Raw genomic sequence first — 23,904 nt, 5'->3', positions numbered from 1 at the left:
GCAGCAGCAGCAGCAGCAGCAGCAGCAGCAGCAGCAGCAGCAGCAGCAGCAGCAGCAGCAGCAGCAAGCTCATCATGTCTTTGTACTCCTCCAGCATAAGTTCAGCTGCGCAAGCACCGCAGCGGCGACTCGGGTGAAGCCAGCACAGGGTTTAGGGTTTAGGGTTTAGGGTTTAGGGTTTAGGGTTTAGGGTTTAGGGTTTAGGGTTTAGCTTACCCAGGGTTTCGTTTGCTGTTAAGTTAATTAGGATTTCTGTGCTCAGCGCAGAAAGGCTGCCGTCTTTGCCGCCTACGAGCCGCAGCAGGCGGCGCAGCCCCTGCACAACAGCTTGCCGCTGCTGCTGCTGCTGCTGCTGCTGCTGCTGCTGCTGCTGCTGCTGCTGCTGCTGCTGCTGCTGCTGTTGCTGCTGCTGCTGCTTGTTTTGGTGCTCCTTGGTGGAAGCAAGGCCACTAATGAGGAAGCGGATGAAGTCGGGGTCCCCGCTGCACTGCAGCACGAGCTGCAGCACCGGAAGCAGGACTTTGGGGTTCTGCTGCTGCTGCTGCAGCAGCAGCAGCAGCTCAACATAAGAAGCCTCTTGTTCTTCCAGCATTTTGGCCTTGGCACTGGCTTGCTGCACTGTATGTACACTGCAGCAAATGCTGAGCTCTGCTGTCTGGGCAGCAGCAGCCTTCTGCAGCAGCAGCTGCTGCTGCTGCTGTGGGGGCAGCAAGTAAGAGCAGCAGCAGCAGCAGGAGCTGTAGCTGCTAGCAAAGGCCGAATAAGAACTTGAAAACAGACAGACAGCAGCAAACTGCAGCAGCAGCAAGAAGGCTGGGGCTGGATTTGCTGCGGGCCCCCGCGCCTGTGCCTTCTGGTGGCTTCTCTGTTGATTAATTTGAATATTAAAACCAAGTTTCTTTTTGTTTTTTAATTCTAAACTCTAAATATCTTGCAAAAAGAAGCTGCTGCGAGCTGCTGCTGCAGCAGATACGCAGCGGCTCCTACTGGGGTACAGGCGCTGGTCCGCTGCTGCTGCTGCTGCCGCTGCTGCTGCTGCTGCTGCAGCAGACCCCTGCAGCAGCAGCGACCAGCCTTTAGAAATTTTGTTCCTTTTTGCAAACCCGCAGACTCATTTGTAGAGTCGTGAAGCCAGTTGCTGCCGCTGCTGCAGCAGCAGCAGCGCATGACTGCAGCGCTTCCGTGTCGGCCGCCTCCGACTCAGCAGCAGCAGCAGCAGCAGCAGCAGCAGCAGCACAGCGACTGCGGCGAATTGGAGCAGCTCTGCCCTCCTGCACTAATATACATCTTGCTCTTTAGGAGCTGTCTGCTTTCGGCTGCTGCTGCTGTTGCTGCTGCTGCCGTCTGCACACTGCTGCGGACTCGGGCCCAGCCCTGCCACAATGCAGCAGCAAATAGAGCAACAGCAGCAGCTGCTGCCAACGCCCGTAATAACAGTGACACAGGAAGAGCACCAGTTGCAGCAGCAGCAGCAGCAGGCTGCGTGGCAGCAGCAGCAGCAGCAACAGCAGCAACAGCTGCAGCAGCAGCAGCAGCAGCAGCAGCCAAAGGAGCAGGCGTGGACGCAGCAATTCACGCCTCCGCTCGTTGCGCACAGCTACTCCACCACTGATGAGCAGCAGCAGTTCCAGCTGCAGCAGCAGCTGCAGCTGCAGCAGCAGGAGTTGCAGCAGCAAGAGCTGTTGCTGCAGCAGCAGCAGCAGCAGCAGCCGGCCTGGGCAGTGCAGGGGGCTGATGTACCAGCAGCGCAGCAGCAGGAGTGGCTTCTGACCTACCCCGTGAAATCGCAGCTCGTCTACGGGCAGCAGCAGCAGCAGCAGCAGCAGCAGCAGCAGCAGCCGTTGCTGCAGGACGATCCGCATGCGCAGCTGCTGGCGACGCTGCAGCAGCAGGAGCAGCGGATCCTGCAGCGGGAGCAGCGGCTGCTGTCGACGGAGCCCTCTGTGGCCTCCGCGCTGCAGCAAGCAGCAGCAGCAAGTGCAGCAGCAGCAGCAGCAGCAGCGGGGCCTGAGCGGCTGCACCAAACTTGCGCGTCGTACTCGCTGCCGCAGCACGACCTGCTGCACTTCTACACCCAGCAGCAGCAGCAGCAGCAGCAGCAGCAGCAGCAGCAGCAGCAAGTGAAGCCGCCGCTGAGTTACTCGACAGTGCCTGCGAACTTCCCGCTGTCTGCAGCGGGGGCGCGCAGCTCGCTGCCGGCCGCCTGCGCAGCAGCAAGAGCGCAGCAGCAGCAGCAGCAGCAGCAGCAGCAGCAGCAGCGGGGCGCGTTCGCGGGCGCGGCGGGCGCGCCGCAGGCGGACACCGCGGGCCCCAGCAGCAGCAGCAGCAGCAGCAGCAGCAGCAGCAGCAGCAGCAGGGGGGGGCGGCGGGGCCGCGTGTGGGGCGTGAGCCGGGCCGTGGTGGTGGGGTGTACGTACACCCGAAGCCCCAACTTCGCGCTGCGGGGAGCAGCAAATGACTGCCACTTGCTGGCGCATGCATTAGTGCAGCTGCTGCAGCTGAGTCCGGACAATGTGCTGCTGCTGAGCGACGCGCTGCCGGACTCGGCCTACCGCGGCAGCAGCAACAGCAGCAGCGGCCGCCTGCCGCGCCCCACCAGCAGCAGCAGCAGCAGCAGCAGCAGCAGCAGCAGCAGCAGCAAGCCCAAGCCCCACCCCAAGGGGCTCGTGCTGCACCCCACAGTCGACGTCAGCAAACTCGAGCAGCTGCAGCCAAACCCCTCGCTGCCCACGCAGCCCACGAAGCAAAACATCCTTATGTGCGCCTCTCTTTGCTGCTGCTGCTGCAGCAGCAGCAGCAGCAGCAGCTGATGCTGCTGCGGCTGCGGCTGCGGCTGCGGCTGGGGCTCGCTCCGCCTGCTGCTGCTGCTGCTGCTGCTGCTGAGACTCGCTCCTGCTGCTGCTTTTGCGATTGCGCGCTCGTGCTGATGCTGCTGCTGCTGTTGGGACGCGCTCTTGCTGCTGCTGCTGCTGCTGCTGTTGGGACTCGCTCTTGCTGCTGCTGCTGCGGCTCCGTGCTGCTGCTGCGTGGCCTTTAGCTGCTGCATTCCCTAGCTGCTTTGCGCTTTTATCCATTTATTTGGTGTCTTAATTTGCTGCTGCTTATTAGCTGAATTTGCTGCTGCTTATCCTCCGAATTTGCTGCTGCTGCTTCCTGCTGCTTTTGCTGCAGCGCTCTCAACTGGCTCGTCAGAGACGCAATGCCCGGCGACAGGTGGGCAGAGCAGCAGCAGCAACAGCAGCAGCAGCAACAGCAACAGCAACAGCAGCAGCAGCAGCAGCAACGGCAGCAGCAGCAGCAGCTGCTGCTGCTGCTGTTGTTGCTGTGTTTATATGAGTCTAGTCTTCAAAGTTGCCTCCTTAGGACTGCACCTGAACATGTGCCTCCTTGCCTCCTTGCTGCTGCCGTTGCTGCTGCTGCTGCTGCTGCCGTTGCTGCTGCTTCTGCTGCTGCTGCTGGTGCATATTTCGGTATATTTGTGGATGGTGCCTCGGCAGCTGCTGCGCTGCAGCAGCAGGGCAGAGCAGCGGGGAGGGTTTGGGGCTGCATGCTGCTGCTGCTGCTGCTGCTGCTGCTGCTTGCATGCGTTTGCTGCTGCTTGCTGCTTCCAGGCTTTTCTTTTACTTCAGTGGCCACAGCACTCAAGTCGACAACCTCTCAGCCTACGAGGGAGAAGGTGAAGCAGCAGCAGCAGCAGCAGCAGCACAAGCAGCAGCAGCAGCACAAGCAGCAGCAGCAGCAGCACGAGCAGAAGGAGCAGCAGCAGCAGCACTAGCCGTAATGACGAGCACACAAAGCGTCACTCTCTGCGTCAAAACCCTAATTACTAAGCCGCAAAAGTTCTAGACCCTTGGGCCCAAACCCTAAACCCTAAACCCTAAACCCTAGGCTTCCCTGGCAAAGTTTCTCACAGAGGGAACTATAGGCCGTAGGAGTCCTGCTGGACGGGTTTAGGGTTTAGGGTTTAGGGTCTGAGACCTAGGGCCTAGGGTCTAGGGTTTAGCTTCTTCAAATTTAGGGTTTAGGGTTTAGGGTTTAGGGTTTAGGGTTGCTGCTCAGGCTACGATGAGGCTTTGCTGCCGGTGGACTTTGACTCTTTAGGCAGCGAAGAAGATGCAAATCTGCTGCTGACAATTCACCTCAAAGAGGTTGGTCCCCATCCCAAAAGGGTTTAGGGTTTAGGGTTTAGGGTTCAGGGTTTAGGGTTTAGGGTTTAGAGGCGCCGCGCGCTGCAGCGCCGCAGCCGTTTGTGTGCTGCAGAGCTGCTGCAGTGTGCTGCTCAGCAGCAGCAGCAGCAAATGCCTTTTCTTGAGGCATCTTTTTAAATTTATTTAAAGTTCAAAAATATGTTAAATGAATTTAAATAAATATATTTAATGTATTATGTAAGTATTATTCAATTGGGAACAAAAAGCAGATTCCCTGCATGCACGGGGCGGCCGTGGGGTGTCTGTACACCCCACAGAAGCTCCCTTTGCACACTGCGCAGCCTCAACGGAGCTGCTGCTGCTGCTGCTGCTGCCGGTTCTGCTGCTGCAGCAGCAGCTGCTGCTGCTGCTGCTTGCGGTTCTGCTGCTGTTGGTGTTCGTGATGCCCCCTGCGCGCCTGCCCTGCAGCTGCTGCCGCTGCCATGCACACCCCGCCGCCGCCGCTGCTGCTGCTGCTGCTGCTGCTGCTGCTGCTGCTGCTGCTGCTGTGTGCAGATGCTGCTAAGCGTGGCGCCGCAGGTGCATGTCTGTATGATTTTGGACACTTGTGGCTGCCAAACAATTTTGGACCCCGCGGGCACCGGCAGCGTCTGGACCTTCATCAAAGGTGGGGCTTTCTAGCTGCTTCCGCATGCATGCACGCAGTTGACGGGCTTTTTTAAAGGGGGGCATGAGCAACTGCTTTGCTGGCCCAACTGCATGCATATTATATACAATTTGTTCGTTTTGAAGATGTATACTGCTGCTGGTAATAGGAAGAACGCTGCTGCTGCTGCTGCTGCTGCTGCTGCTGCTGCTGCTGCAGGAGTTAAGCAGAAGGGGCTGTGGCCGCTCCTCACGGACCCAACGAACCGCATGCAGCGCGCGAGCTACAACTCGAATGTGTGGCTAGACCCTAGTGAGCCTTCCTGCTGCTGCTGCTGCTGCTGCTGCTTCTGCTGCTGCTGCTGCTGCTGCTGCTGCTGCCCTTTCAGTGCTGCTCTTTTCTGGTTGACGTTGCCCAAAGTAGCCGCTGCAGCCGTCGCGCTGCAGTGTCCTCTCTCTCCACTGCTGCCGCACGCTGCTGCCGCTGCTGCCACACGCTGCTACTGCCACTGCTGCTGCTGCTGCTGCTGCTGCTGCTGCTGCTGCTGCTGCAGACATGCAGGCGCAGCGCGTGCGGCCGCGGTTGTACCTGCCCTGCGTGGAGATCTCCTCGGCCAACGCCGTCAGGTGTCCTGTCCTTTGCGCCTCCAGGCCGCTCACTGGCAACAGCAAGGCCTACCTCTTGGCAGCAGCACGTGCGCTGCTGCTGCTGCTGCTGCTGCTGCTGCCGCTGCTGCTGCTGTTGCTGCTGCTGCTGCTGCTGCTGCTGCTGCTGCTGCTGATGATGATGATGATGATGATGATGATGATGATGCTGATGATGATGATGCTAATATGATGCTGATGATGATGCTGCTGCTGCTGCTGCTGCTGCGGCGTGGCTTCCTGTTCTGCCGCTGCTGCTGTTGCTGCTGTTTGGCTCCTCGCTTTGTTGCTGCTGGTGATTGGCTTCCCGCCTTGTTGCTGCTGCCATTTGTCTTCCCGTTCTGCTGCTGCTGCTGCCCTGCCTCCCGTCACGCTGCTGCTGCTGCTTGTTCCTTTCACCTGTCGCTGCTGCGGTCGGGCTCCCCCCGCCGCCGCTGCTGCTGCTGCTGCTGCTGCTGCTGCTGCTGCTTGTGCGGTGGGAGCGCGGAGTCGGCGGGGGTCGCTGCAGCTGAGGCGGGGTGTACGTACAGCGGGGTGCAGGCATTGGGGTGTACGTACAGCTGGGCGCTGAGGTGTACGCACAGCTGGGCGCTGGGGTGTACGTACAGCGTGGAGCCAAGTGGCCGTCGAAGCAGCACTTCCTTCTCTCGAACTTCCAGTTCGACTTTCTCGAGAAGGGCCTCCCCTCTTCGCGCCCTCCATCACGGCCTCCGAGGGCGGAAAGCCAGTGGTCCACGGTGCGCAAGCTGGCTAGCTAGCTAGCCACCTAGCTAGCTAGCTAGCCAGCCAGCTAGCTAGCTAGCTAGCCAGCTAGCTAGCTAGCTGGCTGGCTGGGTGCTGCCTGGCGAGCTAGCTGGCCGGCTGGCTGGCTAGCTGGCTGCTAGTTCGCTAGCTACTTAGTTAGTTAGCTGGCTGGCGAGCTAGCTAGCTAGCTAGCTGGCCGGCTGGCGAGCTGGAGAGTTAGTTAGCTACCTAGCTAGTTGGCAGGCTAGCTACGCTCCCGACCAGCTAGATAGCTAACCATCTAGCTAGCCATCTAGCTTGCTAGCTACGCGACTGTTCAACTAGCCAGCTAGCCAGCTAGCCAGCTAGCTAGATAGCTAGCTACACGGCTGCGCAGCTAGCCAGCTAGCTAGCTAGCTAGCTGTTGGGCGAGTCTCGATGCTTTGCAGCTGACTGGGAGTAGCAGTCCGCAGCTGGTGGTGCTTTTACTATTAGTTGAGTCCACAAATTGGCGCTGGGTTTGCTGCTGCTGCTACTCATGCTGCTGCTGCTGCTGCTGCTGCTGCTGCTGCTGCTGCTGCTAGGGGTGTTCACCTGGTGCCTCGTGTCTGTCCTCCTTGAGCTCTTCGGCCCCGCAAATGCCTCGAGGGGCCGCCGCGTTTCTTACCAGGCCCTCATCGACAGAGTCAGGAATCGCATGCGGGACCTCAAGTGGAAGTGAGCGCAGCAGCAGCAGCAGCAGCAGCAGCAGCAGCAGCAGCAGAGGTGGTGCCAGCAGTAGCAGCAGCAGCGGGGAGCTCTGTCCCTTTCCCTTTAGTTCATAGTTCCAGCACCCCATTTTTATGTTCCAGTTTGTGGGGGAAGGCTGCATGCAGCTTGCGGCTTGTGGTTCTTGGCTGTTACCTGCTGCTGCTGCGCTGCTGCTGCTGCTGCTGCTGCTGCTGCTGCTGCTGCTGCTGCAGCCGTCTGTTTGCGCTGGACCAAATGCCGGAGCTGACAGTGCACACGGGCGGGAACGCCTCCTTTGAAGACGCTTTCTATTCTGTGGGGTGGCCTGCTGCCTTTCCGCCGCCTGCGTCTCCTGCTGCTGCTGGCAGCAGCAGCAGCAGCAGCAGCAGCAGCAGCAGGGAGGGGCGGGCGCAGCAGGCCTTTGCTGCAGCGCTGACGGCGACGGAGCGACTGAGCGCAGCCTGCTGCACCATCAGGCCAGGCGAGGGGGCCCCCTGGGGGCCCCCCTCGGGGGCCCCCGCAGGGGCCCCCCAAGGGGCCCCCCAAGTAGAATACATGGAGGGCTATTCTTTCTTTGACCCCGCAAGGGCCTGGCTAGCCCTCACTTGTGGGGCCCTTTCGGGGCCCCGCAGCATAAGTCCGGGGCCCTCGGGGGGCCCCTACTTGTGCAGCTCGCTGCCGCCTTCCTCGCACTTCGCCCAGCAGCAGCAGCAGCAGCAGCAGCAGCAGCAGCAGCAGCAGCAGCAGCAGCAGCAGCCGTACAGCGCGGCGGAGTGCTACCGCCTGGTGCAGGAGCGGCAGAGCTCGCGAGAGACGGTGGCGTCTTACGAGACGTTTGCTCCGAAGCAGCCGCTGGCAGCAGCAGGGCTTTCTGCTGCTGCTGCTGCTGCAGCGGGAGGCAGGTGGGGCCCCCCGCTGCAGCAGGAGGGGGGCCCCCAGCGAGACCCAGCGGACTGTGCTGCCAGCAGAAGCAGCGGGGACTCCCCACCGCCGCCTCCCGATCCCAGGGACTTGAGGGTTTTGAGAAGCCAAGGTGTGGGGTTTATGTATACCCCAGGCAGCACTTTGCTGGTGCAGCAGCAGCAGCAGCAGCAGCAGCAGCTGCTGCAGCAGCAGCCGGGCGCCGCCTCCCCAGCAGCAGCAGCGGCAGCAGCAGCGCGGGGGAGGGGCGCCGGCGGGGCGCCGCCGCAGCAGGGCAGCCCCGCGCTTGCTGCTGCTGCTGCTGCTGCTGCTGCTAGGGAAGCTTACATAGCAGCAGCAGCAAAACACATTAGTGATAAAGCTAGTGCAGAAGCAGCTTTGGGAGCAGCAAGTAATGCAGCCTATCAGGCCCACCTGCGGAAGCTGCAGGACGTGGCGCCGCAGGCGAGCGAGCTCGCGCGGCTGGTGATGCAGCAGCAACTGGCTGCGCAGCAGCAGCAGCAGCAGCAGCAGGGGGGCCCCCCGGGGCCCCCGGGGGCCCCCGGGGGCCCCCCTGGTGCCCGCAAACACAGCAAGCGAGGTCTAAAAGAAAAAAAAATACCCATTTACGATGCCTCCCCTCCCCCCATTTACGAGGCCACGCCAGACTGACTGCGGCGCTGTGGGGCCCGGGCCCTGGGGGCCCCCGCAATAGATTTTAAACCCCACAGAGAACTAATTTTGGCTGCACAGCGAGCACTAGCGGCAGCAGCAGCAGCAGCAGCTGCTGCTGCTGCTGCTGCAAGGCTGGGGGCGCGGGGGGCCTCGCTGCGGCGCAGCGAGGCAGCAGCGGCAGGGCTTTTAGCTGATGCTGCAGCAGCAAACTAGTCAAGCAGAGGGAGTGGTCCACTGGTCGCTTTTTGCTGCTGTTTGCTTCTCCGGCGCGCTGCTAGAAGGCCGCAGCAGCAGCAGCCACGCGCTAGCGGCCTTTAAAGGCAAAGCTGCTGCTAGTTTCTAAGAGTATTTGTTAAGAGTGGCGCTAGTTTGCTGCTGGCACTTGAGGTGTACGTACACTCGGCGCAGCGCCGCGCGCGGGTGGCTGCAGGGCTGGCAGGCAGCAGTCTCGGCCCCGGAGAGCGCGTTAAAGAAGCTAATTGGCAATTAAAAGACTTTTAAATGTTTGCAAGCAGTTTTCTAGCGGAAAAAGAACTAAATTAGCCCCCCACTGCCCCTAGCCAGCCGCAGTCCGTCGGCCTGGCGATCCTGCACAAGTCGAGCTGCCCAGGCCAGGGCCTCGGGCCCCCGGCCGCCGTTCGACTGGGTATTTTCCCGCAAAAATCTGAAAGAAAGTCTTAATTTTCCATATTTTATCCTTTTATTTCCCAAAATTCCTTTCTCGTGGCCTCCCTTTCTCCCCGTCCACGCGTGATCCGCCTCGGCGCCGCCGGGGCCGCCGCGAGCTGCAGCTGCGCGGCGCCTTCCCTGATCTTTTCCAAACAGAAGTTGTTATCTTTTTTACTTCAAAGTAATCCCTTAGGAGCCTCCGGGAGTGGCGTGGGGTCTTGTGCGGCGAATGCGGCGAAATGGTGAGCCCCTGGCTGTCCCGCGGGCTCGACAGCCGCCGCCAGACCACCGCTGACCACTGGTCACCCCGGTGACCACTGGTCACCGCTCGTGACCACTCGTGACCACTGGTCACGCAGCTGCAGCCCCCGGGCCCCACAGGCTCGCTGCATGCATGCGGGCTGCTGTGTGCAGCGGGCGAGGCAAGACGACGCGCTCTGCAGCGCCTTCTACAGGAGGGCTCGCGCGGCCAAAGCTGCTGAAGAGGCCCCCAAGTGCGCGGCCCCTGGCCTGCTGCTTTTGGCTGCACGCAGCAGCCGCTGCTGCTGCAGCAGCCGCTGCTGCTGCAGCCGCTGCTGCTGCTGCTGCGCCGCTGCTGCTGCTGCTGCGCCGCTGCTGCGGGCCACACCCTTTATTGCTGCTGCTGCGCCTCTTCTCTGTGGCTGCCTGCAGCGCCGCGCTTCCGCCCCTGCGCGGCTATGTTGGGTACAACAGCCGCTCTCGGCCTCAGGCCCATAACCCATCTTCAGTGAGCTGCTGCTGCTGCTGCTGCTGCTGCTGCCGCCGCTGCTGCTGCTGCCGCTGCTGCTGCTGCTGCTGCCGCTGCTGCTGCTGATGCTGCTGCTTGTGCTGCTGCTGCTGCTGCTGTTAGGCGCAGCCCGTGCTGCAGCTTGTGTGCTGCTTTCTTTGCCTGTGCAGGGCGAGGTCCAAGACTGGGAATATCTTTACAAGACAGTCAACGCAGAAAGAAACAGACTTGAATATGAAAACAAGACGTGAGTCCCAATTCCCAACACTGGCTTCTCCAGCGGGGGCCGCCGCCGCAGCAGCTGCAGCAGCAGCTGTGCTGCTGCTGCTGCTGCTGCTGCTGCTGCGGCCGCAGCAGCTGCAGCTGCTGCAGCAGGCCTGCACCCGCTGCTGCAGCAGCGCTGCTGCTGCAGCAGCGCAGCAGCTGTAGCCGCTGCGCAGGGTTGTTGCAAGCAGCAGGGCTGCGAGCAGAAGGCTGCTGCGGCAACTGTTTGCTGCCTGTAGGCCCCTTGGGCTGCTGCTGTGCTGCTGTGACTGTCTCAAGAAGAGTCTGAGGCATTTTGCTGCTGCTGCTTTTGCTGCAGCATTGGAGCCAGCCTGGAAGCTCTTTTCCAGAAGAACTATGCAGCTGAAGTGCAGCTGCGGAACTTGCGGGTAAGCAGCTGCGTTGCTGCAGCAGCAGGCTGTGGGGCCCCGGGCCGCCAGTCCGCAGCAGCTTGCTGCACCTTTAGTCTGCTGCGCAGCAGACGAGCTGCTGCGCTGCAGCAGCAGCTGCGATCCCCGCGGGGCCCCTTGGGGGCCCCCAGCAGCAAGGGAGAAGCAGTTGCTTCTCCTGGATCCCAGCTGCCTGCTCTCTCTGCCGCTCGCTGCAGCCCACCTGCGCATCTGCTGCTGCTGCTGCTGCTGCTGCTGCTGCTGCTGCAGGCGTACGCTACGCGCTGCGCGGGCCTCTACTCGCCCACCGCCTCCGACGCAAAAGAACTGGTGACCCTCGTGGCCAACATTTTGGGGCTTTTGGGCAGCAGCGCAGCAGAGCCCATCATCTCCCGCGTCCCCGAAATCCTCGCCATGGTCGCAGCCTGCCCAGTGGTCAGCCCCGCATGCATGCAGAATGCATGCATGCACGCATGCATGCATGCATGCATGCATGCATATATTGGACGGTGCATGCATGCATGCGTGCATGCATGCATGCATGCATGCATGCATGCATGCATGCATGCACAGTGCAGAACAGGAGTCACGTTGCAGCTTACAGTTATTTGCGCTGGCGATGGGGCTGGCTTTGTTCACAGCGCTGCCCCATTAATGTTATTTGTGAGATTTACCAGACGTTAGGAGGTCACCTTGTGTCTGTGCTGCTGCTGCTGCTGCTGCTGCTGCTGCTGCTGGGTTTTTGCTGCAGCACGACCGGCGGCTCTACGCAGCCACGGAGCAGCTAAAACGCAAAGCTGGGGACTGCGGCTTAGCCGCTGCAACGGGCGCGGTGAGTTTTCTGTCTTTGGCATATTTCGCAGCACTTTTCTTCTGCGCTGCTGCTGCTGCCCAGAGCTGGCTAGCAGCTAGCTAGCAGCTAGCTAGCAGCTAGTTGGCAGCTAGCTAGCAGTTAGCTGGCAGCTAGCTAACAGCTAGCTGGCAGCTACCTACCAGCTAACTGGCAGCTAGCTAGCAGCTAGCTAGCAACCAGCTAACAGCTAGCTAACAGCTAGCTAACAGCTAGCTAGCAGCTATGTAACCGCTAGCTAACAGCTAGCTAGCGGCTAACTAGCAGCTAGCTAACAGCTAGCTAACAGCTAGCTAGCAGCTAGCTGGCGGTCGGTTGGCGCAGCGAGCACAGGACTAGTTGGCAGCAGCAGCTTGCTGCTCACAGCCAAACAAAATATAAACAAATAAATAATAGTGGGAAGACAAAGATAAGTAGCCACCTAGGCAGTGGCAGCAGCGAGCCAAATTAGTTTTATTGAACTCTTTGCTGCTGCCAATCGAAGCAGCTTTTAAAGCTTTTGCTGCTTCTTGTCTTCAGAAAAAGCCGCAGACTTCTGAGATTGGCTCAGAGGGAGGTGCGTTTGGCCCCACGGCACTGGGAGAGGCGAGCAGGGCTCAGCAGCTGCTGCTGCTGCAGCTGCTGCAGCAGCTGCTGCAGCAGCTGTCGTCGCCGCTGTTGAGGCCGCTGTTGCTGCCGCTGTTGCTGCAGCTTTTTCTGCAGCTGTTTCTGCAGCTGTTGCTGCAGCTGTTGCTGCAGCTGTTGCTGCAGCTGTTGCTGCAGCTGTTGCTGCAGCCATTCGAGCAGCTGCCGCTGCAGACTTTGCTGCGGCTGTTGCTGCAGCAGCTGTCCCTGCCGTTGTTGCTGCAGCTGTGGCTGCAGCGGTTGCAGCAGCTATTGCAGCAGCTGTTGCTGCTGCTACTGCTGCTGCCGGTGTTGCTGCCGCTGTTGCTGCAGCTGTTGAGCGTAGCTGTTGTTGATCGCGTGTTGGCCCCGGCTGCACGCTGTCGCTGCTGCTGAGTGCCTTTGCTGCTGCTGCTGCTGCTGCTGCTGCTGCTGCTCAGCCAGCCTGGACCTGCGGTGGCTGGCGGCGGCGACAAAGGACGACGCGTGGCTGCAGATGAGCGACAGGTACCCGCTGGTGCATGCAGCGGGAGTTTGTTGCGTTTGTTTGCTGCTGCGTTTTGGCTGTGGGGCCGCAGGGGCTGCTTCGTGCTGCAGCAGCAGCAGCAGCAGCATGCATGCAGCCCCAAGACTCTGCTGCTGCTGCGCGCAGGTGGGAGTTTTGCCCCCTTGACCTCCGCTGGCTGGCCGTGGCCACCAACGACAGGTCTTGGCTGCTGAACAGATTTGTGTGGAAAAGAAGTCCCCGGGACTTGAAGTGGATGGCAGCAGCCACTTACAACAGAGAGTGGCTGCTTCTGGGGGGTGAGCTCTGCTGCTGCTGCTGCTGCTGCAGCTGCTGCTGCTGCTGCGGCTGCGTTGCGCAACCGCAGCAGCTTCTCCGCCTTGCGCCAGCCGCTGCTCTTTGCCACAGCCCAAACCCTAAACCCCAAACCCTAAACCCTAAACCCTAAACCCTAAACCCTAAACCCTAGCAAGTTTGCCGCTGCATGCAGCCTCCGACCGGTGGCAAGCGACTCCCCCCGCAATAAAGCTGCGAGCCATTGAAGCACAAGACCCCAGCATTGTGCGGCCCTCCATTTCAGAGGCAACCCAGTACACTTTGGAAACCCGACTCCGCGCGGACATTGAACAGGAAGGTGCGCAGCTTTTGCTGCTGCTGCAGCTGCTGCTGCAGCTGCTGCTGCTGCTGCTGCTGTTGCTGCTGTTGCTGCTGTTGCTGCTGCTGTTGCTGGTGTTTCTGTTGTTGTTGCTGCTGCTGTTGCTGTTGCTGCTGTTCCTGCTGCTGCTGCTGCTGTTGATGCTGCTGCAGGCCTAGCGTCAGTCGCTGCAGTTGCCTGTAGTCAAGTTTGCTGTTGGTGGTGCTCACTGGGGCAAAGAAGGCTGCCGTGTGTCAGTGGCTTTTGGGGCAATTCTGGGCGCATTCTCTGGCCGGGGCTGAGCTGCTGCTGCTGCTGCTGCTGCTGCTGCTGCTGCGCTGCAGTGGCCGCGCGAGAAGCATACATGCAAAGAGAAAAGGACGGGGAGCGGAGGGGCCCCTTGAGCGCCCAGAGCTCAGCACTTTCTGCAGCAGACTTGACAGCAGAGCCCGAAAGCAGAAAACCCTTCTCCAGCCTTCCTGTGGCGGGGGCCCCCAAGCAGGGCCCCGGGGAGAAGGCCGGGGGGCCCCCGGGATTCCCCAAAGAGGGTACTTTGAAGGCCTCGAAGCCCCCCAGCCCCAACAGTGCCCCCCCCCCTTCTGAGCCTTTTAAGCCCAAGTTCGGCACTGTACCCATAAAGAGGCCCCCCGAGCAGGACTCTGCAGCAGCAGCAGCAGCACCAGCAGCAGCCAAGGCTGCAGCAAAAGGCCCCGAGGCCGCCAAATCGGGGCCCCCGGGAGCCGCCGGCAAGGGCCCCCTGGGGGCCAAAGGGGGGCCCCCAGGGGATGCAGCGAAAGGCCCTGGGGGGCCCCCAGGAGTCAAAACGGTCCCCTCTCCAGCAGCAAAAAAGGATGCAGCTGCTGCTGCGCCGCCGGGAGCCAAGCCGGCCAGTACCCTTCCAGCCAAGACGGGGGGCCCCTCGCCGCCCAAAGCCGAGGGGCCCCCCACGGCCCAGACCAAGGGGGCCCCCAGCGCCAAAGGCGAGGGGCCCCTGGCAGCAAAGGGGAAAGAACCTTCAGCTTCAAAGGCTGAGGGGCCCCCAGCAGGCAAAGGGGGCTTGCCCCCAGCAGCAGCTAAGGGGAAGGAGGCCCCCGGAGCCAAGGTGGAGGGGCCCCCAACATCTAAAACCGATGGCCCACCAGCCCCCAAAAGCCTCACGGCCCCAGGGGCCAAGACCACCCCCGTTGGCGGAAAGACCAGTGGACCTCCTGGTCCTCCGGGTGCTAAGGGAGATGGACCACCGGGGCCTCCAGCGGCCAAAGGCGAGGGGCCCCCCTCGGCTGCGAAAGGGGGGCCCCCAGCCCCACCGGGAGCCAAACCGGGGGCCCCCCCAGCGGGCAAACCTGCGGGGCTGCCTGCAGCAACCCGGACTGTTCCTGCAGTTACTTCTAAATCTCTTTCTGCTCCTCCGGGTAAGTCTCCTGGCGCGCCTGCCGGCAAAGCTGAAGGAGAAGGGGGGCCCCCACCGGGGGGCCCCCCATCGAAGCCTCCAGCAAAGGCTCCAACGGGGCCCCCCTCGGGGGCCCCTGCCCCGCCCGCCTCCGCAGGCCCCCCGAAACCCTCGTCGGGGCCCCCGTCAAAGCCCCCCTCGAAGCCCCCCACGGGGCCCCCCACGGGGGCCCCCGCGGGGCCCCCGTCGAAGCCCCCCTCGGGCGCCCCTACGGGGCCCCCATCAAAGCCCCCAGCGGGAACCCCATCGAAGCCTCCAGGGGGTCCCCCCTCGGGACCTCCTGCAGGGCCCCCGTCGGGGCCCCCAGGGGGGCCCCCCTCGGGGCCCCCCGGAGCGAAGAAGGGCCCCCCTCTCTCAAAAGGAACGGAGTCCTCTCCTGCAGCAAAGAGCAGCGAAGACAGCGAAGCAGCTAAAAAGCCTCCGGGGCCTCCGGGGAAAGACACGGGGGATCTGAAGTCAAAGGGCCCACGTAAGGCTAGACTTTTTCTTTTGTTTGATGAATTCAGCTCAATTTAGCTCCTTTTTTTCTGCTGCTTGTCTTCTCTGTCGCTGCAGCAGAGAGGCTGCTGCTGCTGCACTAGTGAGTGGCAAACAAGGCAGCTTGTGTGGCAATTCATGTGCAATCTTCAGCTCTTTCAAAGGCCTCTCTCCCAGGCGCCCCCACCCCCCCCGGAGGGGGCCCCCAAAAGACTCCAAGTCCTCCCCCTGCGAAGTCTCAGACGGAAAAGGCAGGGGCACCGCCAGCGCCGCCTGGCGCCAAAGATAAGGCCCCTGGGGCCCCCCCAGGGGGCCCCCCAAAGGGGCCCCCAGGGGGGCCCCCAGGAGGGCCTCCTAAGGGGCCGCCAGGGGGCCCCCCAGGGGGGCCCCCAGGAGGGCCTCCTAAGGGGCCGCCAGGAGGCCCCCCAGGGGGGCCCCCAGGAGGGCCTCCTAAGGGGCCACCAGGGGGTTCCCCAGGGGGGCCCCCAGGAGGGCCTCCTAAGGGGCCACCAGGGGGTTCCCCAGGGGGGCCCCCAGGAGGGCCTCCTAAAGGGCCACCAGGGGGGCCCCCAGGGGGGCCTCCAGGGGGACCTCCAAAGGGGCCACCAGGGGGGCCCCCAGGGGGGCCGCCAGGGGGACCTCCAAAGGGGCCACCAGGGGGGCCACCAGGGGGGCCCCCAGGGCCACCTAAAGGTGCCGGAGGGCCTCCTCCACCTGCGAGCAAGTCCCCAGGGCCTCCCAGTGATAAAGCAGGACCCCCACCAGGCAAGCCGAAAGGGCCCCCTGGGCCCCCCCCTAAAGCCTCGACAGCCCCCGCAGCTTCTAAAGGGCCTGAGGGGCCCCCCACGCCGCAAGAAAAGGCACCAGTGGCCCCCCCGAAAGAAAAAGGAGCTCTTCCCCCGGGGAAGCCAGCTGCCCCTCCTGCTGCAGCAAAACTCCCTCCTGCCCCCGCTGGCAAGGGGCCCCCGGAGGCCTCCCCTCCCCCGGGGAAGGGGCCCTTGCCCCCAAAAGGGGGCCTCCCGAAGGCCCCACCAAAGGCTGCAGCAGATGCAGCAAAGGCTGCAGCAGATGCAGCAAAGGACGCAGCCGATGAAACTCCCAGCCCCCCAGAAGAAAAGGCCGCCAAAGCAGCTACAGGGAAAGGACCGCCAGCGCCACCCCCCTCGGGGCCCCCCAAGAAACCCCCAGCTCCAGGGGTAAGTTATAGCAGCAGAATGGCCGGCGAGACTGCAGCAGCTTTTGCTGCTGCAGCGTCACCGGCCATTCTGCCGCTGCAGTGCTGCTGCGGCTTCTCCTGCTCCATTTAGTTTTAACTATTTTCCTGCCACTTGTTTGTTTTACGCGCCTACAACTTGTGGCCGGCCAGCTCTTCAAAAGCAGTAGTGCAGCTTTGCATGCGCACCTCCTGCTGCTGCTGCTGCTGCTGCTGCTGCTGCTGCTACAGATTTTGTCTGTGTTGCTTGTGCTTCTGCTGCTGCTGCCCACAGGGAAAGCTTCCAGGGGGTCCTCCGAAGTTGCCGCCTGGCCCCCCGAAACCAAAGAGCTAATAAAGCCTCTTCATTTCAGCTAATAAAGCCTCTTTATTTCAAAAAACTATTTAGAGCCATTGAAGTTTCATTTGCAGCTCTCATGGAGGCTTTCTTTGAAGCCCATTTGCCTTGGTCCCCACTCCGAGTTGTCACAGCTAGTACAGAAAATAAACAGCCAACTGGCTGGCTCGTGTGGGGCAGTTCTCAGGGGCTGGTCTTAGCCCGTTTTATTCAACTCCTTTTATTTCACAAGTTTTGGTTGTTCCGAATGGGCACTTGTGCAAAAAAGCATGCGCAGCTCCACGCACATGAGCCACTTTCTTATCCTAAATGCTTGTCTTCGTTAGTAGCACAGAAGAGGCCGCCTCAGGCGAAATGCAAGATTAATTTTGTTGTAGTTGGGAGAAAGTTTTTTCGAAGTCTCGCCTTTGTTTGGCAGCCTCAAAGGCCGCGTTGCTGCACTTAAAAGCAGAGCGCAGGGAGGCTTGAGCTGCCGGTCTGCTGTTTCTATGTTGCCTTTTCTGCGGCATTTCATTGCGGCCCAATATAGCCTAGCGTAGCCAGCCATCCTGAATAGCCATCAAGCCCGGGGGGCCGTGGGGCCCCCGAGAATTAGCTGAAGTTGTACGCTCAGGCTTAAACTTAGGCTGAGGCTTTAACGAAGAGGTTTACTATGAAGCTCATCCCTCTACAAGAACTCCATTTGCTGTCACTTGTTGCTGTATGCCTTAATTGCTCTGAAAATGCCAATTAGTGTTGCCTTCTCTCATACTAAATTGCATTCTTTCGCGTGTCAATTACGGAAGATTGGCGTCCTATTCTTGGTGTGACTGTCCACTTCAGTGATCTACAGCCACTTGAGTTGAAATGCTCTACCTTTACATGCTCTACACGGGAGTCCTTGTGGGGGAATCTGCCTTCTTGTCGTTCCAGCGAAATCCTTCTGCATTTCACGGGCACCCGCGGCAGCTCACCGGGGCCCACAGCAGCAATTCCCTGTTGCTCACTTCGAGTGCAAGCAGCAATACTTATTAGGTACTGGATTTCATGCAATTCGTGCCCTAGTGGCTGACAAAGTGGCCGATAAGACCCTATTCTCTGGGGAACTTTAGAGAATTGGCATCTTAGTGTTGTGAATAAGGTTAAAAGCAGTTCAGGAATGGGGTAAAGCGCGCTACTCTTCTAAAAATTCTGGAGACTTCGGCTGCAGCGCCAGCTGCATGCGCTGCGGGGCTTCCATGAAGCCATTCCGCATAGAAGGATTCTGTCTGCGGCTAGGTGTACATCTTTGTAAAATTCGTTTCATTTAATTGAGGTCATTTTTGGGCACATTTTGCCGTTTACCGATACTAAATTTCAACGAGCCCCAGCAGGTGCAGACCAGCAGCGCGACGCTTCTCATCACATTGAGTCAAGAGGCGATCCTTCCATGTTTTGTCACCCTTGCTCTATTGCTCGTACTGTTATTATCCACTTTAAGCCTCATTTCTTCTCCTTTCCCCTGGCGCTAGCGAGCTGGACCAAGACAGGCCTCACGGAGCAGGCCATTCGTCTATTCGGTGCCTGTCGGTTTGCATTTTCCACACTTCCGTTCAGTTTAGTCTCATTGAGTCGACTGCCGTAGCTCACTTGCATTATTTCATGCATAGGTGCATGCATAGGCACATGCAAGGGGCCTTTCAAGTCTCACGAAGGCGGCTTGGATCTTGCATTTTCATCTTCAGCTCTCCAGCACGCGTTCGTGGTTCCTACGCCTTCCTCTCCGCCTTTTCCGTTCCGTCGCTCCGCGGGTTTTCTGCTGTTTTCGGAGCAACTCATTTAGACTTTTTGGAAGGTTCCGTTTCTGCTGGCAGTGCGGCAGTTTGTGCAGCTTCTCCTGCGTTTCCTCAAAAATGCCGAACTCAGGCAGTGCCGAGGGTGGCGAGGCCGCCCCGCCGCTGAGAGGTCCGCTCTCGCGTGTCAGTGCGTAGCAGCTGTGCTGCAGTTCTTGTAGAGTCCCGAGTGTTGTGTGTGGCTGCTGCTGCGGGAGTGTTGTGCGTGGGATCGCCTCTGTGGGTTTCGCAGAAACTCGCCTGTCGAAGCGGAAGTCCACAGATGGAGCCGTGGCTGCAGAGGCAGCCTCAGTGGTAGCGGAGGCCGCGGCCAAGAGAGGCAGGAGGCCTGCGGCTGGCGGCAAGAGCCCCTCCGTGGGCACCAGTGCAGTTCCCCACGCGCCAGAGGCCCCCTGCAACGGCCACGCGCACCACCCTAGCCGTTCGGCTTATCTTCCTGTGCACAGGGAGTCAGATGCGGAAACTAAAGAAGCAATTATTAGGTCGGAAATACCCAAGTCCGTAGTCAAGGTAGGAACGAACCACCCACACCCTTGGCTCTGGTGCATGCAACAGCCTCTGCAACAATCCATTTGCATGTTCTTCATTCAACTATGCGTTCAATTATGAGATTTGAGTGCACCTTTTGGAGACTTTGCCGCTGCTACTTTGTATTTTATGTGGGTATTTCGTGCTGTGTTTTCGTTTTTCGTGTTCTTACCTCCCACGCCGCTGACCTATTGCTGAACTTTGCCTTCATGGAGATTTGAAACCAATTCTGAATGTTATTTTTCCGTTTTTGATGTTATTTTTTCCTCTTTGACTTTTTCCCTTTTCGTTTCGCGAAGGTGTTCTGCACCCACTGTGAGCCCAACTACAGCCAGCCATGGACAACTCGCCGACAAACAAGTTCAACAAGCACTGGATTCGTTACTGTGGACGCGGGGGGCTCTCACTGCATACTCACAAACGCTCACTCAGTGGACAATGCTGCTGTGGTTCAGGTGACAGTTCTGTTTCCTTGCTACTTATTTTTTACTCCTAAACAAATATGTTTGATGTGTATCCCATTTTGCTCGCCGAACTCGTGCAGTTTGTGATCCTTGCTCTTTTCCCTAGGTCGAGGCACATGAGGGATTCTTGTCACGGAACAGCAATACTCTTTTTTGCTGCAACCATGTGGAAATATATGTTACAGTTTTCTTCATGGGTGCAACAAAATGTGGTGCTGTGTGATATATGCGCATCTCACTGTGGTGGAAGTAAATAAATTAAATGCCGCTCTTTCCTGTGGTGCAAATTTTGGCGCGAGTCCTCCAAATTTTCTTGGGCAATAGAGCTCTGTGTCCATCTGTTTAGCGTGGCGGCGGCGATTTCGCGTGCTGCCCTTCCCCGTTTTTGGCTAGCTGGCTAGCTAGCTAGCTGACTAGCCATGAGCATATGTTCTTGTGACAGGTGAGAAGACGCGGTGACCACCAAAAGCACGAGGCCAGGGTCATTTGCATTGGCTTGGACTGCGACCTCGCGATGCTGCAAGTGGACGACCCGGACTTCTGGGATGGTATGGCTCTTGTGGTTTTGAATGATCCTTTTTGAAAACGATCAACAATTTATTTTTTGCTGCAAGCGTTCTCGTGACAAAGGCCATAGTTACTGCCTAAATATACCTTGGCTGAATTTTCTACTGCCCTTTAGAGGAAGCTTCTCTGCCGTCGCAGCAAACTAACAACACCTCAGCTTGGTTGAGATGTGACTGAATAGAGCAGTACTTAACAATTGCATGGCTTATGCTAGTGTAGAGCGCGTGAAGACACCACGGGAGCCTTTTTGAATTAAACAGTGCTTGTATTTAGGGTTTTTTGGGGTGAAAGATTTCACAGCTCGCATGCTGTGGCTTCACGTAGTAGAAGTTGCGACCAAAAACTTTGCGTTAAAACTCATTTCATGGCCGTGTTGATCTTTTTGTCTCTCACGGATCTAAGCTCTAAGGTAATCACCGTTTATTCATTTGTTCTGCGGATCTACAGGCATAGGGCCCCCACTGGAGTGGGGCCCCTCTCCCTCCCTTGAAGACCCCGTCACGGTAGCTGGTTATCCTTTAGGTGGAGACAATTCTTCAGTCACGCAGGCAAGTCTACGTTGGGCTAATAAAGCGTTGATGGGCAGTAGGTTTTAACATTTTGATAAATCGAAAAGAAGATAAGAAAAAAAGGCGAGCTGGCTATCCCTCGCTCGTACACAGCCGGCTCTCCCAGTGCGTATGGCTATTCTTCTATTTTCAGGGCGTTGTCTCGCGCACAGACTTGCAACAGTATTCCATGGGCTCCTGCTGGCTTTTGGCCATACAAATTGACGCGGCAATCAACCCGGGAAATAGCGGCGGCCCAGCTCTGAACAAGGAAAAACAATGCGTCGGCATTGCTTTCCAGAGTCTCAAAGATGGAGACACTGAGAACATAGGTTACATCATTCCTTCAGAGGTAAAACAGCACAAAGAAAGCCATGCAATATTAAAAAATCGGAGAAGTACCTGTTGGGAGCAATGCCTGCCGAAGGGCACTCCAGGAGAAACTGCAGCAGCAGCAGCTGAGCTGTTGCTGGAGGGCTACATGCCTATAAGCTGCCTACTGCTGTTTTCGATCATGCATTTGGCTTATCTGAATTTGGGGTTGCTATCTTGTGCGTGGGCAGGTGGTGGTGCACTTTCTGGAAGACTTTCAGCGCCACAAGAAATACACGGGTTTCGGGGATTGCGGATTTACTTGGCAGAAACTGGAAAATCGGTTCATGAGAAGCGCCCTTAGCTTGAAGTCAAAACAACAGGGAGTGCTTGTCAAAAAGGTTTGTTTGAACCCATTCAACGACTCATTCGCCACAGATGATGTTGCATTTTCAACCAAAGTTGCGTTGATTCTCATGATCGCACTTGACACTGGTGCACCCATAAACCGCCTAGCATTCGCGATGGCAGGATATGTGAATAGAGTGTATATTGTACGCACACATGCAAACAAGCATACAAGCTGGTCTGCGTGCATGAGCTTGAACACTTTCAGAGTCCATTACGTCTGATGATGAAGCTGCGGGTATGATGGACTCGGGCTCTTACGTAAGGCGATAGGGAAAATCTGAATCAGATCGCAGAAGGGCTTTTCATGATCGGACTTGTTTTTCGCACATTTTTGATTTGTGCAGGTTGATGGAGCGTCGTACGCACGAGACGTGCTGCAACGCGGTGACATCGTCTTAGCTGTGAATGGCAACCGCGTGGCTTCTGATGGAAGCGTTTCCTTCCGGAATGGCGAGCGTATTCTCTTCTCGTGGTTGTTCGCCCAGCTTTTCGTGGGAGACAGATGCTCCCTCACAATCCTGCGGAGAGGGAAGCAACTTGAAGTCTCTTACGAAGTTGGAAAGGTTAATGTAAGCATCCATCGGCAGATTACCCAGCTGGAAAGTGAAGGCAGCGGCTTATCTTTCGGGATTTAAAACTTTAATTCAATGATTGCATACTTGTGTCAGGGGTTTACCGTTTAAAGAAGATATGGAAGGCTTTGGGTGTACTCGAATGATGTTGGTTGTGGTTGCATTTGTGTCTGTTGGTGTATGTAGTTCTTCTTCGATGTAAAATTGCTGATGCTCGTAGCATTAATTGCCAGTGGATAGTTGATTGTTTACTTACCGCATTGTTTGTTTTTGTGCTACGGTGCAGCTACTGGTTCCAGCTACTAACGACCTCCCTCGCCCGGAGTATCTAATTGTTGGAGGCTTAGTGTTCGTCCCTCTAAGCGAGCCCTTCCTCAAAAGCGAATATGGCGACGACTTCGAGAGCCGGGCACCGGTGCGCACCTTTTCTCTCAGATATTTGTTGTATCTTCATGAGCAGCAGAAATTATGGACCACTGGTGCAGGGATAATTTTACGTTGGCTAAGCTGTTAGCGACGCTTTCCGCCGCGACGCCGGCATATCGTGCATAGATGTTGCCTGTCCGATTCTGACTACCAGTGATGAGGTTTTTCTCGTTCTCATCAGCTAGCACCGTTAGGCCAGACCAACTCATTTGTCTATCAAGGTGTATTTGTTCGAGTGTGTTTACATTTTAAAACTGTCGTCGAAATTTCCTACCCGTTAAAGAGCTCTTCAAGAACAGAAACGCGCGAAGCTGGCCTCTTTCTACGCTGCACATTTTGCGCGCATTGTGCTTACAAATCCTTCCGTTCGTGGTTCAGGTTCGCCTGTTGGATCGTTGGCAGCATGGAATGCAGCAATTTCCCGGCCAGCAATGTGTCATCCTTACTCACGTGTTAGCTCATGAAATTACCGGTGCGTTTGGTTTCCAGCATGAGTGCTCGGCTGTTGCAATTGTTCTGATTGGAGTTCACTCGGACATCTGAGAGGAGCACAACACGACGCGTCAAATAGTACATGAATGACCTGTGGCGTCTGCATGTTGGCTGTTGTATGTTCGAATAAACCTAAAGTCCTTGCATTGTCTCTTTCCCGGAAATTGTGATGGGATGCTTTTGCAGTTGGATTTGAGCACCTGCACAACATACAAGTTGTGGCCTTCAATGGCGAGCAAGTGAGAACTCTGCGTCACTTGAAGGACCTCGTAGAGGCGTCAACTGATGAATTCTGGAGGTGAGGCGAAAGTGACTATGCTGCTTCAATATCATCATTTAGATTTAAACCCAAGTTTTATTTTGAAGTTTTTGCTGTGCAACATTTGACGTACAGGTTTGACCTGGATCATGAGGAAGTGGTGATCCTCAAGGCGGCATCTGCGAGGTCTGCGTTGAAATCAATTTTGAGTCGAAATCTTATCCCATCGCATAAGTCTGAAGGTCTGTGACTTCATACAGAGTCTCTTTCATTTTACGCAGCTTCCGCACAAGTTGATACGGCCTTTCCGGGAGGCTGCCGTCTGTTTGGGGCCTGACTGCCTTGGCGTGCGTTGCCTACGCCAGCAGTCCTGCTGGGACTATACTAACTTGGCAAGCAAGCAAGCTCTATTGCGCTGTTGAAGATTACGGCTTTATTTACGTATTTCACTGCCTTTGTAAGCTTCTAGACTTTTTATGCTTCTTAGTGGAGGCGCCTTATGGGCTGATGGCACTATCGTTGTTCTCCAGAAGAACAACGACAGTGCCATCAGCCAACGAGGCGCCAGAAGAACCTTACGCTTCTGGTTCCACGCTCCACGATTAGCTGCGATCCGATTCGGTTTCGCCTGCATAAGATCAGCTGGTCTTCGGAAAAATTCAAGAGGCGTGATGCATTGATCGAAGCCAGGTGGCTGGTTTGCCAGATGTCGAAGGTGAGAGGCGCTTCTATAGACGGTGAAGCCAGGAACTTAACTGCTTGGATTGGGCTAGTAACATCGGCAGATATCTTTAGCAGTTGCACAGCTGCACTCGTGAGGAAGGGCTATTGCTTTGGCAGTTAAAAGGAATGACTTCAGCCTGGTTTTCCAGCAGTTGCACTTGGCAGCCCCAATCTGTGGTGCGACTCA

At 58.0% G+C, this 23,904-nt stretch overlaps 4 protein-coding genes across 4 annotated transcripts; 3 read left to right on the top strand and 1 right to left on the bottom strand.

Annotated features, from left to right (window-relative positions):
• Positions 1-193: 193 nt before the first annotated feature.
• ENH_00061860 (hypothetical protein) lies at positions 194-592 on the bottom strand (the record flags this gene model as incomplete). The annotated part of the gene is made up of 1 exon (XM_013581991.1): positions 194-592. The coding sequence occupies one exon, from the start codon at positions 590-592 to the stop codon at positions 194-196; it is 399 nt and encodes a 132-aa protein (XP_013437445.1).
• A 4,111-nt stretch (positions 593-4,703) lies between these two features.
• On the top strand, positions 4,704-8,462 carry ENH_00061850 (ICE-like protease (caspase) p20 domain-containing protein, putative; the record flags this gene model as incomplete). The annotated part of the gene is made up of 7 exons (XM_013581990.1): positions 4,704-4,815; positions 5,014-5,106; positions 5,347-5,488; positions 6,047-6,175; positions 6,738-6,878; positions 7,723-7,737; positions 7,958-8,462. The coding sequence occupies 7 exons, from the start codon at positions 4,704-4,706 to the stop codon at positions 8,460-8,462; spliced, it is 1,137 nt and encodes a 378-aa protein (XP_013437444.1).
• A 911-nt stretch (positions 8,463-9,373) lies between these two features.
• Positions 9,374-16,601, top strand: ENH_00061840 (hypothetical protein, conserved; the record flags this gene model as incomplete). Its single annotated transcript, XM_013581989.1, has 14 exons — positions 9,374-9,376; positions 9,549-9,628; positions 9,807-9,882; positions 10,053-10,129; positions 10,466-10,535; positions 10,806-10,970; positions 11,287-11,367; positions 11,905-12,370; positions 12,429-12,495; positions 12,641-12,792; positions 12,984-13,127; positions 13,472-15,046; positions 15,208-16,250; positions 16,542-16,601. The coding sequence occupies 14 exons, from the start codon at positions 9,374-9,376 to the stop codon at positions 16,599-16,601; spliced, it is 4,059 nt and encodes a 1,352-aa protein (XP_013437443.1).
• A 1,874-nt stretch (positions 16,602-18,475) lies between these two features.
• ENH_00061830 (trypsin, putative) lies at positions 18,476-23,244 on the top strand (the record flags this gene model as incomplete). The annotated part of the gene is made up of 12 exons (XM_013581988.1): positions 18,476-18,527; positions 18,648-18,925; positions 19,243-19,398; positions 19,850-19,955; positions 20,422-20,513; positions 20,677-20,874; positions 21,086-21,235; positions 21,590-21,814; positions 22,104-22,232; positions 22,622-22,715; positions 22,922-23,033; positions 23,130-23,244. The coding sequence occupies 12 exons, from the start codon at positions 18,476-18,478 to the stop codon at positions 23,242-23,244; spliced, it is 1,707 nt and encodes a 568-aa protein (XP_013437442.1).
• Between the last annotated feature and the right edge of the window lie 660 nt (positions 23,245-23,904).

Source organism: Eimeria necatrix, genomic scaffold (assembly GCF_000499385.1).
Source record: "Eimeria necatrix Houghton genomic scaffold, Enh_scaff53, whole genome shotgun sequence".
Taxonomy (NCBI): domain Eukaryota; phylum Apicomplexa; class Conoidasida; order Eucoccidiorida; family Eimeriidae; genus Eimeria; species Eimeria necatrix.
This window is presented reverse-complemented; position numbering and strand designations above follow the sequence as displayed.